Source organism: Bos javanicus, chromosome 1 (genome assembly GCF_032452875.1).
Source record: "Bos javanicus breed banteng chromosome 1, ARS-OSU_banteng_1.0, whole genome shotgun sequence".
Taxonomy (NCBI): domain Eukaryota; kingdom Metazoa; phylum Chordata; class Mammalia; order Artiodactyla; family Bovidae; genus Bos; species Bos javanicus.
In genome coordinates this window covers 134,654,596-134,674,664 of record NC_083868.1, presented here as the reverse complement: position 1 = coordinate 134,674,664, position 20,069 = coordinate 134,654,596, and the positions used below count along the sequence as shown (strand labels likewise).

The window sequence follows — 20,069 nt, the reverse complement described above, 5'->3', positions numbered from 1 at the left end:
ACATGCTCCACCAGAATAGTTAAAATGCTGTTATTAATAAGAGAAAGCTCTGGTTTTCAAAAAAAATTAGTGACAGTGGCTAGTGGGGGAAAAAAAGGCTTAAAAATAATTGGCTTTAAGATACCTCTAATACTAGATATTTAAGAGAAGTAATCATTTTGTAAATGTTTATATTTATCTTTCTGACTTTTCATATTGGAAGAGGTAGTCCTGAGATATTCTAGTGTAGCTCTGTCCAATAGAAATATAATATGAACCACCTATGTGTAAAATTTTCTGGAAGTCACATTAATAAAGGAACTCCTATAAATGGAAAAGAAAAGCCAATTTCTAGAAACAAGAAAATTATGAAAGAAAAAAAAACTTACTGGTAAAGGCAAACATATAGTAAAGGTAGTAGATCATCCACCTATAAAACTAGTATAAAAGTTAAAAAATAAAAGTAGTAAAATTATATCTAAAATAATTAAGATGGAGAGATCAAGATGGCAGAAATAGAAGGATATGGAGCTCACCTACTCCCATAAATACATCACAAATACATTTACGTGTGAAACAGTTCTCATAGAATACCTACTGAATGGTGACAGAGGATCTCATACAACCACAGTTGCAAGAATGATCACCATGTACTTGAGTAGCGTGGAAAAAATGAGGGGGAAGTATCTGAAGTGCCCCTGGGAGGGAGCTGTGAAAGGGGAAAGATTCCCTCATCCCGGGAACTCCCAGTCATCAGCTAGGAGATCAGGCAGGACAGAAAGGGAGCTTCAAAGGCTCAGAGGGAGGGGAGAAGATACTTTGCGGCAGGCAGAACAGAGACCAAAAACACAGATGATCTGGGCCACCTCACTGCACTCCCCAGCCTGTGATACGTATCTGATGGTGCATGCAGGGGCTGGGTGCTAAAACTCAGGCTTCAGAGGTCAAACCATAGGACTGGAGTTGGCTGCATGGAGACACCCTGAAGGAGTTGGGAGTGTGGGCCAGAACTGGGAGTGTATGCAGGACAGAGCTGAGGTCCACATAGAAGCTGCATGGTTAACAAGCATGCAGAGGAGGAGGTGGGGCCTCACTATAGGAGCCTCATTTTTGGCATGCTTGCAGTGGGTATGGCTCTGCCTCCATGAGCTTTGGGAGCATGCAAACACAGAAGGGTTGTCCAACACAGAAGCAGAGCTGAAATCTGAGCAGATCCCCAGGGGCCACATGACTTTGGAAGCAGGGCTGAAATCTGAACTTTATCTGGTGGCTTTGCAACTTCAGCAGATTTACACCTGGAGTGCCTTTGTAAGCTCAGTGGTGGTGGGACATCTGAGCAGATTACTGGTACTCCTATGGTTGAGGTGGGTCTGGAGGTAGTAGCTGTGGGCATTGTGGGCAGGGACATGTGGAGCCAGGGCCAGGATGATACTGTATCTCCCATAGTGGGTACAGGTGTGCAACTAATCATGACTATGGTGGGTCCCAGTGCCTGACATAAGTAGATCTGTGCCAGTGGATCTCTGTTGATGACTTTGTGAGCACAGCACCTGAGGGACACCCAGTTCCTACATTTTCACAGCTGAAAGCAGTGCCAGCAGCAATGTAACAGCAGTGTACTTTGTGAGCATGCACATTGGGTAAAAGCTGACACCGAAGAGTGTACTTTCTGGTGGATAGCTCCTGCAGAAGAGTAATCAGTGACTCCTCTCCCAGTGGAAGCGCACCAGTTACACCTACCCCACATTGTAGCTCATAAACAGATCTAGGGGCATCTGCTCCAACAACTGGGGAGCAGATCCTGCTCCTGACAGAGCTTTGACAGCCACAGAGCAAAGAGGAGGCCCTGCTCAACATGCAGTGCAGGCTCTGGTTACAACGCCATTCACGCCCTGTATCAAGGGGATAACAGCCAGCAAACTGAGGAAAGACATGGGAGGCTTCTATACTAAAAGCCCTTGCACCAAAAATATTAGACACATGCAGGCCACACACAGATGCTCCTACACAAAAACAGCCACAAGTAGGTAACTGTTTCTCCTAAATTTAGAGTTAGAAATGTAAGTATAAAGAAGCAGAGGAACCACTCCTAATTAAAAGAACAAGAGAAGTCTCCTGAAAGAATAAACAATGAAACAGATCTCTCCAGTCTACCACATCCTGAGTTCAAAAAGGAGGTAATAAAAATACTAAACAGCACAAAACTCCTAGAGGAGAACATAGGCAAAACATGGTGTGACAGAAATTGTAGCAATGTTTTCTTAGGTCAGCCTCCCAAAGTAATAAAATTTTTAAAAAATCAAATGGGACTTAATCAAACTTAGATGCTTTTAAGGAAACTATAAACAAAATGAATTGTGTAGCTGCTATGGAAAGTAGTATGGAGGTTTCTTTAAAAACTAAAAAGAGAGTTACCATATGACTCAGCTTTATCCTATTCCTGGGCATATATCAACAGATAGCTGTAATTCTAAAAGATACATGCCCCCCACCCAAACACACTGATTATAAACAGCACTGATTATAATAGCCAAGACATGGAAGCAACGTAAATGTCCGTTGGCAGATGAATGAATAAAGAAGATGTGATATATATATATATATATATATATATATATATATATATATATATAAAGGAAACTATAAGCAAGGTGAAAAGACAACCCTCAGCATGGGAGAAAATAATAGCAAATGAAACAACTGACAAAGGATTAATTTCCAAAATATACAAGCAGCTTATACAACTCAATAACAGAAAAACAACAAAAGTGGGAAAAAGACCTAAACAGACATTTCTCCAGATAAGACATACAGATGGCTAACAAACACATTAAAAGATGCTCAGCATCGCTCGTTATTAGAGAAATGCAAATCAAAACTACAATGAGATATCACCTCACACTGGTCAGAATGGCCATCATCAAAAAGTCTACAAATAATAAATGCTGGAGAGGGTGTGGAGAAAAGGGAACCCTCTTGCTCTGTTGGTGTGAATGTAAATTGATACAGCCACTATGGAAGACAGTATGGAGATTCCTTAAAAAACTAGAAATAAAACCACCATATGACCCAGCAATCCCACTCCTAGGCACATACCCTGAAGAAACCAAAATTGAAAAAGACAGTGTACCCCAGTGTTCATTGCAGCATTATTTACAATAGCTAGAATGTGGAAGCAAACTAGATGTCCATCAACAGATGAATGAATAAAAGTTGTGGTACATATATACAATGGAATATTACTCAGCCATAAAAGGAACACATTTGAATCAGTTCTAATGAGGTGGATGACCCTAGAGCCTATTATACAGAACGAAATAACTCAGAAAGAGAAAGATAAATATCCTATACTAATGCATATATACGGAATCTAGAAAGATGGTACCAAAGATTTTATTTGCAGGGCAACAGCAGAGAAACAGACAACAGATTTTTGGACACGGGGAGAGGGGAAGAGAGGAGGAGGGGGAGGAGAGGGTGAGATGTATGGAGAGAGTAACATGGAAACTTATATTATCATATGTAAAATAGAGAGCCAATGGGAATTTGCTGTATGTCTCAGGGAACCCATACAGGAGTTCTGTATCAACCTAGAGGGTTGAGATGGGGAGGGAGATGGGAAGGAGATTAAAGAGGGAGGGGACATACGTATATCTGTGGTTGAGTCTTGTTGATGTTTGGCAGAAACCAACAAAATTCTATAAAGCAATTATCCTTCAGTTAAAAATATAAATTTAAAAATTAAAAAAAGATGTGGCATACACACACACACACACACACACACACACACACACCACACACCAGAATGCCTAAGAGAGACAGAGACAGTGTGCCTGAAGATGAAGAGACAGAGATAATGCCTGAAGAACTATGGATGAAGGTTCATAGTATTGTACAGGACCAAAACCAACCCAGGTACAGGTAGTGACCAAAACCATCCCAAAGAAAAAGAAATGCAGTAAGGCAAAATGGTTCTCTGAGGAGGCCGTTCTGATAGCTGAGAAAAGAGACGCAAAAGGCAAAGGAGAAAGGAAAAGGTAAACCCAACTGAATACAGAGTTCGAAGAATAGCAAGGAGAGAAAAGAAAGCCTTCTTAAGTGAACAATGCAAATAAATAGAGGAAAATAATAGAATGGTAAAGACTAGTGGTCTCTTTAAAAAATTTAGAGACACCAAGGGAACATTTCCTGCAAAGGTGGACACAACAAAGGGCAGAAATGGTGTGGACCTAACAGAAACAGAAGAGATTAAGAAGAGGTGGCAAGAATACACAAGAACTGTACAAAAAGGTCTTAATGACCTGGATAACTGTGATGGTGTATCACTCTCTAGAGCCAGACATCCTGGAGTGTGAAGTCAAGTGGGCCTTAGGAAGCATCACTATGAACAAAACTAGTGGAGGTGATGGAATTCTTCTAGCTCAGCTCTTCACAGTCCTTAAAGATGATGCTGTTAAAGTGCTGCACTCAATATGCCAGCAAATTTGGAAAACTCAGCAGTGGCCACAGGACTGAAAGAGGTCGATTTTCATTCCAATCCAAAAGAAGGACAAGGCCAAAGAATGTTCAGACTACATACACTTGTGCTCATTTCACATGTTAGCAAGATAATGCTCAAAATCCTTCAAGATAGGCTTCAATAGTACACGAGCCGAGAACTTCCAGATGTACAAGCTGGGTTTAGAAAAGGCAATGGAACTAGAGATCCAATTGCCAACATCCGTTGGATTGCAGAGAAAGCAAGGGAATTCCCCCAAACATCTGCTTCTGCTTCATTGACTACACTGAAGTCTTTGGTGGCATGGATAACAACAAACTGTGGAAGATTCTTAAAGAGATGAGCATACTAGACCACCTTACCTGCCTCCTGAGAAACCTGTATGCAGGTCAAGAAGCAACAGAACCTGACATGAAACAATGGGCTGGTTCAAAATTAGGGGAGAAAGTACGTCAAGGCTGTATATTGTCACCTGCTTATTTAACTTACATGCAGAGTACATCATGTGAAGTGCCAGGCTGGATGAATCACAAGCTGGAATCAAGATTGCCAGGAGAAACATAAGCAACCTCAGATATGCAGATGACACCATCTAATGGCAGAAAGTGAAGAGGAACTAAAAATCCTTATGACGAAGGTGAAAGAGGAGAGTGAAAAATCTGACTTAAAACTCAGCATTCAAAAAATTAAGATCATGGCATCCAGTCCCATCACTTCAGGGCAAATAGAAGGGGAAAAAGTGAAAGCAGTGATATTTTGTTTTCTTGGGCCCCAAAAATCACTGAAGATGGTGACTGCAGCCATGAAATTAAAAGATGCTCCTTGGAAGAAAAGCTATGACAAACCTAGACAGCGTATAAAGAAGCACACACATCATTTTGCTGACAGAGGTTCAATATTTTGGCCACCTGATGCAAAGAGCTAACTCATTGTAAAAGATGCTGATGCTGGAGAAAATTGAGGGCAACAGGAGAAGGGGGTGACAGAGGATGAGATGGTTGGATGGCATCACTGACTCAACGGACATGGGTTTGAAGAAACTCGGGGATATAGTAATGGACAGAGAAACTTGGCATGCTGCAGTTCATGGGGTTGCAAAGAGCAGGACATGACTTAGCGACTGAACAACAACAATATATGAGAAACCCATAGCTAGAATAATATTCCACTGTGAAAGGCTGAAAGCTTTTCTACTAAGATTAGGAAACACCCAAGGATGCCCATCCTCACCAGTTTTATTCACCATAGTATTAGGAATCCTAACCATTGCAATCAGGCAAGAAAAAGATAAAAGGCACCCAGACTGCAGAGGAAGAAGTAAAACTGTTTGCAGGTGATATGTTACTACATACAGAAAACCCTAAAGCCTCCACAATAATAAAAACAAATGGCTGCTAATGAATTCAGTAAAGTTGATGTCTAAAAAAATCAATATACAGAAATTTGTTGCTTTTTTGTACACTAATCATGTACTATCAGAGAAATTAAGATTTCAGGTCCATTTACAACTGCATCAAAAAGTTTAAAAGTTTAAAATACCAAAAAAATGTGAAACACAAATACCGTACTATCAGAGAAATTAAGATTTCAGGCCCATTTACAACTGCATCAAAAAGTTTAAAAGTTTAAAATACCAAAAAAATGTGAAACACCTGTACTTTGAAAACTAAGACTTTGAGAGAAATTGCAGATGGAGATGACACAAATAAATTGAAAGATATACCATGCTCATGGATTAGAAGAATTAATACTGTTAAAATGTCCATACTGCCTAAAGCAGTTTATACATTCAGTGAAGTCCCTATCAAAATTCCAATGATATTTTGCACAGAACTGGAACAGATAAGTCTAAAGTTTGTATAGAATCACACACACACAAAACCAAACCCCAAAGAGCTAAAGCGATCTTAAGAAAGAAGAAGAAAGTTGTAATTATCATATTCCCTGATTTCAAACTATTGTACAAATCTATAGTAATCAAAAGTATAAGGTGCTGGCATAAAAACAGACACAGATCAATGGACCAAATAGCCCAGAAATAAATTTACATTTATATTGTCATTAATTTATATGGTCATTAACTTATAACCGTATAAATTGGGAAAGGAGTACATCAGGGCTGTATCTTGTCACCCTGTTTATTTAACTTAGATGCAAAGTACATCATGCGAAATGATGGGCTTGATGAAGCACAAGCTAGAATCAAGATTGCCAGGAGGAATATTAATAACCTCAGATATGCAGATGACCCCACCCTTATGTCAGAAAGTGAAGAGGAACTAAAGAGCCTCTTAATGAAAGTGAAAGAGGAGAGTGAAAAAGTTGCCTTAAAACTCAACATTCAGAAATCTAAGATCATGGCATCTGGTCCCATCACTTCATGGGAAATAGATGGGGAAACAATGGAAACACTGACAGACTTCATTTTCTTGGGCTCTAAAATCACTGCAGATGGTAACTGCAGCAATGAAATTAAAAGATGCTTGCTCCTTGGAAGAAAAGCTATGACCAACCTAGACAGCATATTAAAAAGCAGAGACATTACTTTGCTGACAAAGGTCAGTTTAGTCAGAGCTATGGTTTTTCCAGTAGTTATGTATGGATGATAAAGCTGAGCACCGAAGAATTGATGCTTTTGAACTGTGGTGTTGGAGAAGACTCTTTGAGAGTCCCTTGAGCTGCAAGGAGATCCAACCAGTCCATCCTAAAGGAAATCAGTCCTGAATATTCATTGGAAGGACTGATGCTGAAGCTGAAGCTCCAATACTTTGGCCACCTGACGCAAAGAACTGACTCATTAAAAAGACCCTGATGCTAGGAGAGATTGACGGCAGGAAGAGAAGGGGACGATAGAGGATAAGATGGTTGGATGCATCACTAACTCAATGGACATGAGTTTGAGCAAGCTCTGAGAGTTGGTGATAGACAGGGAAGCCTGGTGTACTGCAGTCCATGGGGTTGCAAAGAGTTTGACATGAGTGAGTGGCTGAACTGAACTGAACTAATTTATGACAAGGAAGCCAAGAATATACAATGGGGGAGAAGACAGTCTCTTCAAAAAATGGTGCTGGGAAAAAAGAATGAAACGACAGGTTTTTATACCTTGTATAAAAATAAACTGAAAATAGATGACACGTAAATGTGAGAGCTGAAAGCATAAAACTCCTAGAAGAAAACATAGATAATATGTTCTTTGGCGTTGTTCTTAGCAATATATACATATACATATATATATATATATATGTGTGTGTGTGTGTGTATATATATATTTGGATCTGTGTCTTCAGGCAGGGAAAACAAAAGCAAAAATAAACAAGTGGAACTCTATCAAACTAAAAAGCCTTGCACAGGAACTGATGGCAGAGGCACTATCAACAAAATGAAAAGGTATACTGCTGAATCAGTTACGTTCAGTTGCTCAGTCGTGTCCAACTCTGCAACCCCATGGACTGCAGCACACCAGGCTTCCCTGTCCATCACCAGCTTCTGGAGCTTGCTCAGACTCATGTCCATTGAGTTGGTGATGACATCCAACCATCTCATCTTCTGTCGTCCATTTCTCCTCCTGCCTTCAATCTTTCCCAGTGTCAGAAGAAGAGTCAGTTCTTTGCATCAGGTGGCCGAAGTATTGGAGTTTCAGCTTCACCATCAGTCCTTCCAGTGAATATTCATGATTGATTTCCTTTATTATTGACTGGTTTGATTTCCTTGCAGTCCAAGGGACTCTCGAGTCTTCTCCAACACCACAGTTCAAAAACATCATTTCTTTGGCGCTCAGCTTTCTTTATGGTCCAGCTCTCACATCCATACATGACTACTGGAAAAACCATAGCTTTGACTAGACGAACCTTTGTCAGCAAAATAATGTGTCCGCTTTTTAATATGCTGTCTATGTTTGTCATAGCTTTTCTTCCAAGGAGTAAGCGTCTTTTAATTTCATGGCTGCAGTCATCATCTGCAATGATTTTGTTGTCCAAGAAAATTGAATTGGGGGACATATTTGCAAATGATTTATCTTGTAAGGAGTTTAATATCTAAACTATACGAAGAACTTAAAGAGGTCAAGGTCAAAAAACAACCTGATTTTTAAAAATTGGCAGAGGACTTGAATAGACATTTTTCCAAAGGAGACATTCAGACTTGAGAAAAGATATTCAGCATCACTAATTATCAGGAGAATGCAATTCAAAACCACAGTGAGATACCATCTCACCCCTGTCAGAATGGCTATTACCCAAAGGTAACAAGTAAGTGTTGAAGATGATGAAGAGAGGGGAGCCCTCCTGCACTGTTGTGTGTATGTACTCGGTCATGTCCAGCTCCTGCAACCCCATGGACTGTAGCCCACCAGGCTCCTCTGTCCGTGGAATTTTCCAGGCAACAATACTGGAGTGGGTTGCCATTTCCTACTCTGGGAGATTTTCCTGACCCAGGAATTGAACCCAAGTCTCTTGCGTCTCCTGCATTGGCAGACGGATTCTTTATCTTTGTACCATCTGGGAAGCCCCCACGCAATGTTGGTGGGAATATAAATTGGAAGCACAGCATAGAGATTCCTTAAAAATTAAAAAAAGAACTATCATATGATCTAACAATTACAATTCTGTCCATTTTTCCAAAAAAAAAAAAGACTAATTCAAAAGGATATGTGTACCCCTATGTTCTTTGCATCATTATTCACAGTAACAAAGATACGAGGCAACCCAAGTGCCCATTGATAGATGAATGGATAAAGAAAATGTGGTATATGAATCATAAAAAAGAATGAAATTTTACCATTTGCAGCAATCTGGATGTCCCTAGAGGATATTATTCTAAGTGAAATAAGACAGAGAAAAACAAATTCCATATGACTTCACTTACATGTGGAATCTAAGGGATGAAACAAAACAGAAACAGACTTATAGATCCAGAGAACAAACTGGCAGTTGTCATGGAGGAGAAGATGAGGGGAGTTGGGCAAAATAGGTGAAGGAAATTAATTTAAATTTCCCGTTATAAAATAATTAAGTCATGGGATGTGATGTGCGGCATAGGAAATATAGTTTATAATATTGTAATAGCTTTGTACAGTGACAGATGGCTATTTGACTTATCATGGTGATCAGTAATAATGTATATGTGTCAAATCACTATGTTTTACACCTGAAACTAACATACTGTATGTCATCTGTACTTCACTGTAAAAAAAAGGGGGAAAAAGGCTGTATTTTTGATGCTATAGAACTAAGATATTGGTTAGTTTTTATGTATCAAATCTAGACTCGCTGGTTAAACTATAGCTTAGTTAAACTATTAATTTCAACACCAGTTTACTTTAAGATCACGGATTTGAACTGAATGTTAAATAGCTATTACAGTGTTAGACAATGCTAATGTTTTGCAATCACGTATTGTCTTTCATCCTGAGCATCCAGTTGAGCAGTGGTTTTCTAGCTGTGTTCTGCCAAGCTACTGTGCAATTTAAAATAGGGTTGGGAGGTTCAGTAAGCCAGGCTCTTTCTCTTACCACCATCTTCCAGTATCTTCAGTGTTTTATTCTGTGCAGAATTCTGTGTAAGGTTTCCCCTTGTTGAGGTGGGTAGTTTATGTGGTATTTTAAAAGTTTGGAGGCAGTTGCATCCTGGCATCTAAACCTGCTTGATGTTCTTTTTTCACACTATTGTAGGAATCTGGTAAAAAGTTTTTGATTCTTTATGCTGGAATCTTGGTCTGTAATTTATATAAACACTGTTTTTCTGCCTCTTTGCCTTTCTCCTCCCACCCTCTCTCTGGCTTATGGGCATCATTGAGCATCTACTTTATGTGACCATAGTAGGATTTTGGCCCTGTACTATATATAATAAAAATCTTTACACAGCAGATAGATTTCCCAGAGACTTAAATTTCTAAAATAAAATTGTGTGCTTTACCTTTTAAAAATACTTAGAATACGGGAAGTTTTACTTACACAAATGCTTTATGTCTGTCTTCAGTGTGAAGATGAAGTACCTTTCAGGATGCTGGAATTAAACTTGTGAAAAACTAGAAAGGTGGGAGCTAAAAACCAGTGTAAAAAAAAAAAAAAAAAAACAGTATAGCTGGGATACAAAGCCTAAAAAATCATCCAAATGTACAGGAATTGTGTACTACAGGTCCATGAGACAGTTGCTAAAGTGGCTTGTCTTCTCATTCTCTTGACATTGTCTTTTACAGAGCAAAAGTTTTAAATTTTAATGAATTTCAGCTTATCAGTTATTTCTTTCAGGGATCATGTCTTTGGTGTTGTATTTACAAAGATACCACTATACCCAAAGTTAGCTACGTTTTCTCCTATATTATCTTTCAAGAGTTTTGTAAGTTTTGCATTTTACATTTAGGTCTATGATCCATTTTAATTAATTTTTGTGGAGAGCATAAAGCCTTTGTCAGACATGTCATTTTTTTTTCTTGCATATGGATGTCCAGTTATTCCAGCACCATTTGTTGAAAAGACTATCTTTGCTCCATCTTATTACCTTTGCTCTTTTATCGAAGATCAGTTGACTATATTTATAAGGGTCAATTTCTGGGCTCTGTATTCTGTTCCCTTAATCTATTTGTCTGTTCTCTTGCTGATACTACACTGTTGATGACTATAGCTTTATAGTAAATCTTGAAGTTAGGTAACATCAGTCAGCCAACTTTGTTCTTCTCTTTTGATATTGTATTAGCTATTCTGACTCTTTGCCTCTCCCTGTAAACTTTAGAATCAGTTTTGTTGATATTCACAAAATGCTGATAACTTGCTGATATTTTGATTGGGATCGTATTGAATTCATAGATAATATTGGGAAGAACTGACACTTTGACTGTATTGATTCTTTCTTTTCATGAACATGGAATATCTGTCATTTATTCTTTGACATTGTTCATCAGAGATCTGTAGTTCTTCTCTTATAGATCTTGTACATATTTTATTAGATTTGTACTTAAGTAATTTCTTTAGGTGTTAATATAATAGTGATGTGTTTTTTTGTTTTTTAATTTTTATTTTATTCATTTGGCTGCAATGGATCTTAGTTGCAGCATCATATCCACTTCTGTAGTTGTGGTGCGTGGGCTTAGTTGCTCCAAGGCATGTGGGATCTTGGCTGCTTGATCAGGGATTGAACCCGTGTCCTCTGCATTACAGGGCAGATTCTTAACCACTGGACTACCGGGAAAGTCCTATGTTTTGTTTTTAATTTAAATTCCACATGTTTACTTTTGGCATATAGGAAAATGGTTGACTTTTATATATTAAACTTATATCTTGCAACCTTCCTATAGTTGCTTATTAACTCAAGGGAATTTTTTTTTTTTTGGTTGATTCTTTCAGATTTTCTACATAGATGATCACATCAGTGGATAAAGGTAGTTTTATGACTTCTTTCCTGATCTGTATACCTTTTATTTCCTTTTCTTACTGCATTAACTAGGACATCCACTATGATGTTGAAAAGGAGTGATATAAGGATAGATTGTTGCCTTATATCTGATCTTTGTGGGAAAGTGTCAAGTTTCCCAACATTAAGTATAATGTTAGCTGTATGGTTTCTGTAGAAAGTCTTTGTCAAGTTGAGAAAGTTCCTCTCTATTCCTAGTTTTTATCATGGAGTTTTTTTTTTTTTCTTTCTATCATGAATATATTATTATTATTATTTTTTTTTTTACCATCTTCCTTTATTTTTTTTTTTTCTTTTGCTGTCTCGTATACAGGATTATCGTTACCATCTTTCTAAATTCCATATATATGCATTAGTATACTGTATTGGTGTTTGTCCTTCTGGCTTACTTCACTCTGTATAATAGGCTCCAGTTTCATCCACCTCATTAGAACTGATTCAAATGTATTCTTTTTAATGGCTGAGTAGTACTCCATTGTGTATATGTACCACAGCTTTCTTATCCATTCATCTGCTGATGGACATCTAGGTTGCTTCCATGTCCTGGCTATTATAAACAGTGCTGCGATGAACATTGGGGTACACGTGTCTCTTTCCCTTCTGGTTTCCTCAGTGTGTATGCCCAGCAGTGGGATTGCTGGATCATAAGGCAGTTCTATTTCCAGTTTTTTAAGGAATCTCCACACTGTTCTCCATAGTGGCTGTACTAGTTTGCATTCCCACCAACAGTGTAAGAGGGTTCCCTTTTCTCCACACCCTCTCCAGCATTTATTATTTGTAGACTTTTGGATCGCAGCCATTCTGACTGGTGTGAAATGGTATCTCATAGTGGTTTTGATTTGCATTTCTCTGATAATGAGTGATGTTGAGCATCTTTTCATGTGTTTGTTAGCCATCTGTATGTCTTCTTTGGAGAAATGTCTATTTAGATCTTTGGCCCATTTTTTGATTGGGTCATTTATTTTTCTGGAGTTGAGCTGTAGGAGTTGCTTGTATATTTTTGAGATTAGTTGTTTGTCAGTTGCTTCATTTGCTATTATTTTCTCCCATTCTGAAGGCTGTCTTTTCACCTTGCTAATAGTTTCCTTTGATGTGCAGAAGCTTTTAAGTTTAATTAGGTCCCATTTGTTTATTTTTGCTTTTATTTCCAATATTCTCGGAGGTAGGTCATAGAGGATCCTGCTGTGATGTATGTCAGAGAGTGTTTTGCCTATGTTCTCCTCTAGGAGTTTTATAGTTTCTGGTCTTACGTTGAGATCTTTAATCCATTTTGAGTTTATTTTTGTATATGGTGTTAGAAAGTGTTCTAGTTTCATTCTTTTACAAGTGGTTGACCAGATTTCCCAGCACCACTTGTTAAAGAGATTGTCTTTAATCCATTGTATATTCTTGCCTCCTTTGTCAAAGATAAGGTGTCCATAGGTGCGTGGATTTATCTCTGGGCTTTCTATTTTGTTCCATTGATCTATATTTCTGTCTTTGTGCCAGTACCATACTGTCTTGATAACTGTGGCTTTGTAGTAGAGCTTGAAGTCAGGTAGGTTGATTCCTCCAGTTTCATTTTTCTTTCTCAAGATCGCTTTGGCTATTCGAGGTTTTTTGTATTTCCATACAAATTGTGAAATTATTTGTTCTAGCTCTGTGAAGAATACTGTTAGTAGCTTGATAGGGATTGCATTGAATCTATAAATTGCTTTGGGTAGTATACTCATTTTCACTATATTGATTCTTCCAATCCATGAACATGGTATATTTCTCCATCTATTAGTGTCCTCTTTGATTTCTTTCACCAGTGTTTTATAGTTTTCTATATATAGGTCTTTAGTTTTAGCCAAAAGCTGGTTCTTTGAAAGGATAAATAAAATTGATAAACCATTAGCCAGACTCATCAAGAAACAAAGGGAGAAAAATCAAATCAATAAAATTAGAAATGAAAATGGAGAGATCACAACAGACAACACAGAAATACAAAGGATCATAAGAGACTATTATCAACAATTATATGCCAATAAAATGGACAACGAGGAAGAAATGGACAAATTCTTAGAAAAGTACAACTTTCCAAAACTCGACCAGGAAGAAATAGAAAACCTTAACAGACCCATCACAAGCACGGAAATTGAAACTGTAATCAGAAATCTTCCAGCAAACAAAAGCCCAGGTCCAGACGGCTTCACAGCTGAATTCTACCAAAAATTTAGAGAAGAGCTAACACCTATCCTGCTCAAACTCTTCCAGAAAATTGCAGAGGAAGGTAAACTTCCAAACTCATTCTATGAGGCCACCATCACCCTAATACCAAAACCTGACAAAGATCCCACAAAAAAAGAAAACTACAGGCCAATATCACTGATGAACATAGATGCAAAAATCCTAAACAAAATTCTAGCAATTAGAATCCAACAACACATTAAAAAGATCATACACCATGACCAAGTGGGCTTTATCCCAGGGATGCAAGGATTCTTCAATATCCACAAATCAATCAATGTAATACACCACATTAACAAATTGAAAAACAAAAACCATATGATTATCTCAATAGATGCAGAGAAAGCCTTTGACAAAATTCAACACCCATTTATGATAAAAACTCTCCAGAAAGCAGGAATAGAAGGAACATACCTCAACATAATAAAAGCTATATATGACAAACCCACAGCAAACATTATCCTCAATGGTGAAAAATTGAAAGCATTTCCTCTAAAGTCAAGAACAAGACAAGGGTGCCCACTTTCACCATTACTATTCAACATAGTTTTGGAAGTTTTGGCCACAGCAATCAGAGCAGAAAAAGAAATAAAAGGAATCCAAATTGGAAAAGAAGAAGTAAAACTCTCACTATTTGCAGATGACATGATCCTCTACATAGAAAACCCTAAAGACTCCACCAGAAAATTACTAGAACTAATCAATGATTATAGTAAAGTTGCAGGATATAAAATCAACACACAGAAATCCCTTGCATTCCTATACACTAATAATGAGAAAACAGAAAGAGAAATTAAGGAAACAATTCCATTCACCATTGCAACGAAAAGAATAAAATACTTAGGAATATATCTACCTAATGAATATATTATATATACACATATATATGTATGTATATGTATTTTTAAAATTGGAGAACAATTGCTTTACAATGTTGTGGTGGTCTCTGTAGTACATCAGTGTGAATCAGTCATAATTATATATATATCAACTCTCTCTTGAGCCTCCCTACCTGCCACATTCCACCCCTCTGAGTTGTCTTAGAATGCCAGACTGGGCTCCCTGTATTATACAGCAACTTTCCACTGACTGTCTGTTTTACACGTGACGGTCTATGTATGTCAGTGGTATTTGCTCAGTTCATCTCACTCTCACCTTCCCCCGCTGTGTCAAGTCTGTTCTCTACTAGGTTCATCAATACCACTTTTCTAGATTCCATATATACGTGTTAATATATCAATACTTGTTTTTTTCTTTCTGACTTACTTCACTCTATATAAGAGGCTCTAGGTTCATCTACCTCACTACAACTGACTCAGATTTATTCCTTTTTATGACTGAGTATATTCCATTGTACCACAACTTCTTTATCCATTCATTTGTTGATGGACATCTAGGTTCCTTCCATGTCCTAGCTATTGTAAATAGTGCTGTGATGAACACTGGGGTACATGTGTCATTTTGAATTGTGGCTTTCTCAGGGTATATGCCCAGTAGTAGGATTGCTGGGTCATATGGTAGTTTGGGGGCTTCCCTAGTGGGTAAGTGATAAAGAATATGCCTGCAATTCAGGAGACCACTTTCTACACAAGGGATGTGGGTTCAATCCCTGGATTGGGAATATCGCCTGTAGAAGAAAATGGCAACCCACTCTAATATTGTTGCCTGGAAAATCCCATGGACAAAGGAGCTTGGAGGGCTACAGTCCACGGGGTCACAAGAGCCAGACATGACTTAGTGACTAAACCACCACCACATGGTGGTTTTATCCGTAGTTTGTTGTGAATCTCCATACTGTAGTGGCAGTACCAGTTCACGTTCCCACCAGCAGTGCAGCAGGGTTCTAGTTTCTCTACATGCTGTCTAGCATTTATTGTTTGTAGTTCTTCTTCTGATGACCATTCTGATTGGTATGAGGTGATACCTCATTGTAGTTTTGATTTGTATTTCTCTAATAATGAGTGATGTGAACATCTTTTCATGTGTTTATTGGCCATCTGTATGTCTTCTTTTGAGAAATGTCTGCTTAAATTTTTGTTCAGTTTTTGACTGGAGTGGTGAATGAATTATATATTATTTAATGATCTATTGCTGTATGTTTTTATGGAGGTAAAATTCAGTTTAATTTTCATTCTTCCTTGTTCATTGATTATTCTTTTACTTTTACCAATTGGTAATTTGTGTATTTTTAGGCTCAGCTTGCCAATCGGAAACAAAAATTAGAGTCTGTGGAACTGTCCAGCCAGTCGGAAATTCAGCACCTGAGCAGTAAGCTGGAGCGGGCCAATGATACCATCTGTGCCAATGAGTTGGAAATAGAGCGCCTCACCATGAGAGTCAATGACTTGGTTGGAACCAATATGACTATTATGCAAGAGCAGCGGCAGAAAGAAGAAAAATTGAAGGAATCTGAAAAACTGCTAGAGGTATATTTTTAAATTTTTATATACTATAACTGAGGAAATGTGTGTCTGTCTGTTTTAAGAGAAACTAACCTAGAACCAGGTTCCAAAATCTGCAGTTTCTTACCTACCCTATAGCCAGTGGATCGGATATTAATTGGGCCTATTAATACTGTATCTGTTATATAATTTACAGTTTGACTCCTGGCTTCCTTTTCTCATGAAATAGAAAAACTGTAATAACATCTGACTTTTTTTCTGAGTATTTTTACAGGTTCTGCAAGAAGAAAAGAGAGGATTGAAGGCAGCTCTTCAGACTCAAGAAAATTTTATCCATGATGCAAGAATACAAAAGGAGAAGCTGCAAGCAAAATTAAAGGCAGTTGATACTCAACACACAGTAGAGACCATAAGGTATAACCTTAAATGTTATTAGTCTTAGCCACAGGGTGGTTTGGCATTTGCATGGTTTTTAATATTACATATTCATAATTTTGTGCTTGATCATATTATAGGTTTTCTTAGTTTTAATTTCAGAGTTAAATTTTTAGGGTATTAGATAATAATGTGTGGTTATTTTTTTCTACCTTCAGTGTGGGTCCCCTAAACAAGAAACTCTGACACTTAGAAAGTTAGAAGCCCTTTTGTCAATCTGCATGGGCTTCCCAGGTGGTGCAGTGGTAAAGAATCCACTGACCAGTGCAAGAGACGTGGGTTCAGTCCCCTGGGTTGGGAGATCCTCGGGAGGAGGAAATGACAACCCACGCCATTATTCTTGCCAGGATGATCCAATGGACAGAGGAGCCTCACAGGCTACAGTCCATGGGGCTACAAAGAGTCAGACATGACTTAGCGACTATTCTTTCTCTGTCTCCTGTTAATTTGTACCCTTGCTAAAACTCCAAACGTGAAAGGAATTATAGTCTTTTGTCTCCTGGGAGGCCTACCTTCTTTGGTAAAATAGATCATGATTAGTAGCTGGTAAGGACATGTACTTATCTTCTGTGAGAACTCCAAAATTACAACTTGCTGCTGAACAACCATCAACAGAAGTATGCTGGCTCCCACCAAAAAGATACCCCACGTCCAAGGGCAAAGGAGGAGCCCTGGCAAGATGGTAGGAGGGGCACAATCACGTTTAGAATCAACCCCATACTGGCCAGAGATGCTCAGAGGGCTCAAACAAACCTTGTGCCACTGGGACCCAGGGATCCCACAGAGACTGAGCCAGAACTGTGTTTGAGTATCTCCTGCAGAGGTATGGGTCAGCAGTGGCTTGCCGCAGAGGCAGGGGCTCTGGGTGCAGTAGACCTGGGTATGGCATAAGCCCTCCTGGGGGAGGTCACCATTAACCCCACCATAGGGCAGCCAGAACTTAGAGAAACAGACTCTTGGAGGGCACAAACAAAACCTTGTGTGCACCAGGACCCAGGAGAAAGGAGCAGTGACCCCACAAGAGACTGAGCCAGACTTGCCCGTGAGTGTCCAGGAGTCTCTGGCAGAGGCGTGGGTCGGTGGTGGCCTGCTGCAGGGTCAGAGGCACTGATTGCGGCAGTGTGGCATGGAACCTTTTGAAGGAGGTCTCTATTATCTTCATTACCTCCACCATAGTTTGCCCTCAGGTCAAACTCCTCCAACAGGGAGGAAACACGACCCCCCCCCCCCTATCAACAGAAAATTGGATTAAAGATTTACTGAACATGACCCCACCCATCAGACCAAGACCCAGTTTCCCCCTTAGTCAGTCTCTCTCATCAGGGAGCTTCCTTATCCTTATCCATCAGAGGGCAGACAGACTGAAAACCACAATCACAGAAAACTAACCAAACTGATCACATGGACCACAGCCTTGACTGTGAGCCATGCCATGTAGGGCCACCCAAGATGGATGGGTCATGATGGAGAGTTCTAACAGAACGTGTTCCACTGGAGAAGGGAATGGCAAACCACTTCAGTATTCTTGCCTTGAGAACCCCATGAAAAGGCAAAAAGATAGGACACTGAAAGATGAACTCCCTTTTTTGGTAAACCAGGAAACAGACTAAAGAATTCTGAAGAGTTTCATTACTAAAAAGAATTGGGAAAATATGAACTGCCTCTGTGTTGCTTTTGTTTGCAAAGATACAGGCCTTTAACAATCCTTCTATATCTTCCCGTAGATCACTGGAGGAACCTCTGGCAGAAAGGAGGTATGCCTCTCAAGGGCAGGGGGACTTGCAGAACGTGCTTTGCCAACTGGATTTTACCCACACTAGTGAAGAGCTTCTGCAGGCAGAGGTGACGCGTCTGGAAGGCAGGTAGATAATTACATGCATTTCAGCAATGTTCAAATTGTTAGAAACTATTTCAATCATTGTATTGATAAAGTAAGCTAATATAACAAATGAAAACATGTTTTTTCCTCTAGCTTTCACAAATTGGCCTAACTTCTGATTTCACTGAGATTAAAGGAGAACTTTGATCTCAAGTAAAGTAGAACTTCCTAATCTTTTTACCACCAGACCTACCAGTCAGCCTGCACCTGTCTGTGCCCTTAATCTGTGAAGAGTGGATGAATCAATGGATGACATGTCTGTGCTTCTAAGATTCCACTTCTGTATAGTTTCTACAGTTTTTTCTTTTCTTTTTTACATTGTCAATTCTTAATCTCTGCTAAATCATTTCCCCTGGTATAAAATTTGTTTTAATATTCCTCATCTTGGGAAAAAGATGAAAACCCTCCTTTAATTCTACATCCCTGTCAAGTTACTTCCATACTTCTCTGCTCTTCTTCAAAACCCAATTCTTCAAGAGGTGTCTGTATTGACTCTCTGTATGTTTTCACATTTCTCCCATGCAGAAGGCCTTCGGTTAGACTGGCTTTCCCCTCTACCAGCCACCTCACTGGGGAGGTCTCACTGGACATGTGGTGCTCCTTCCTTCTGTTCTGAAATGCTGTTGATATGTCCTTGTGTGTTGATTGAATTCTTACTTATGCTGTACTATGCCCAGCTCACTTGTATTACAATACAGTGAACTTTTTTTTTTTTTTGTCATACTGCAGAACTTTTTGATTGGGAGCAGTTTGATATTTTATTTTAAACGTAAATCAGTCATTTGTACTCTAATGTTTTCTGCATGTAGAAGATAAAAATATATAAACTGTTAGCCTGCAGGGAAACAAACAACCAAAAAATTTCCATTTTGCCTTTTTAAGTAACAAATTTTTGTCCCTTCTCTAACTAATATATCTTTTATTACTGTTTTTGGAAACCACTAAATATTTTCTTTGCATAGTAAATATACATGCATCCACAGAGTTTTTGCTTTATTTCTCACCTTGAAATACTTAAGATATTCTTAATTCTCATTACTGAAGTATATTTGCACACTGTAGATTGAATAAAATAAAGTTTAGTATTCTTATTGACGGGCTTCCCTGGTGGCTCAGACAGTAAAGAATCCGCCTGCAATGCAGCAGACCTGGGTTCAGTCCCTGGGTTGGGAAGATCCCCTGGAGGAGGGCTTGGCAACCCACTCAAGTATTCTCGCCTGGAGAATCCTCATAGACAGAGGAGCCTGGTGGGCTACAGT

The 20,069-nt window shown here is 38.8% G+C and overlaps 1 protein-coding gene across 9 annotated transcripts in view; it reads left to right on the top strand.

The window, feature by feature from the left end:
* The window catches only part of CEP63 (centrosomal protein 63), a 77,790-nt gene that overhangs the window by 43,738 nt on the left and 13,983 nt on the right, over window positions 1-20,069 (top strand). For 8 of the 9 annotated variants that reach the window (XM_061421043.1, XM_061421023.1, XM_061421033.1 and 5 more), the window contains 3 exons: window positions 16,287-16,520; window positions 16,771-16,910; window positions 18,656-18,793. In XM_061421043.1, coding sequence (XP_061277027.1) covers window positions 16,287-16,520; window positions 16,771-16,910; window positions 18,656-18,793 — 512 coding nt within the window. The remainder of the gene's footprint in view (window positions 1-16,286; window positions 16,521-16,770; window positions 16,911-18,655; window positions 18,794-20,069) is intronic. The other variant, XM_061421073.1, reaches the window with a different exon arrangement.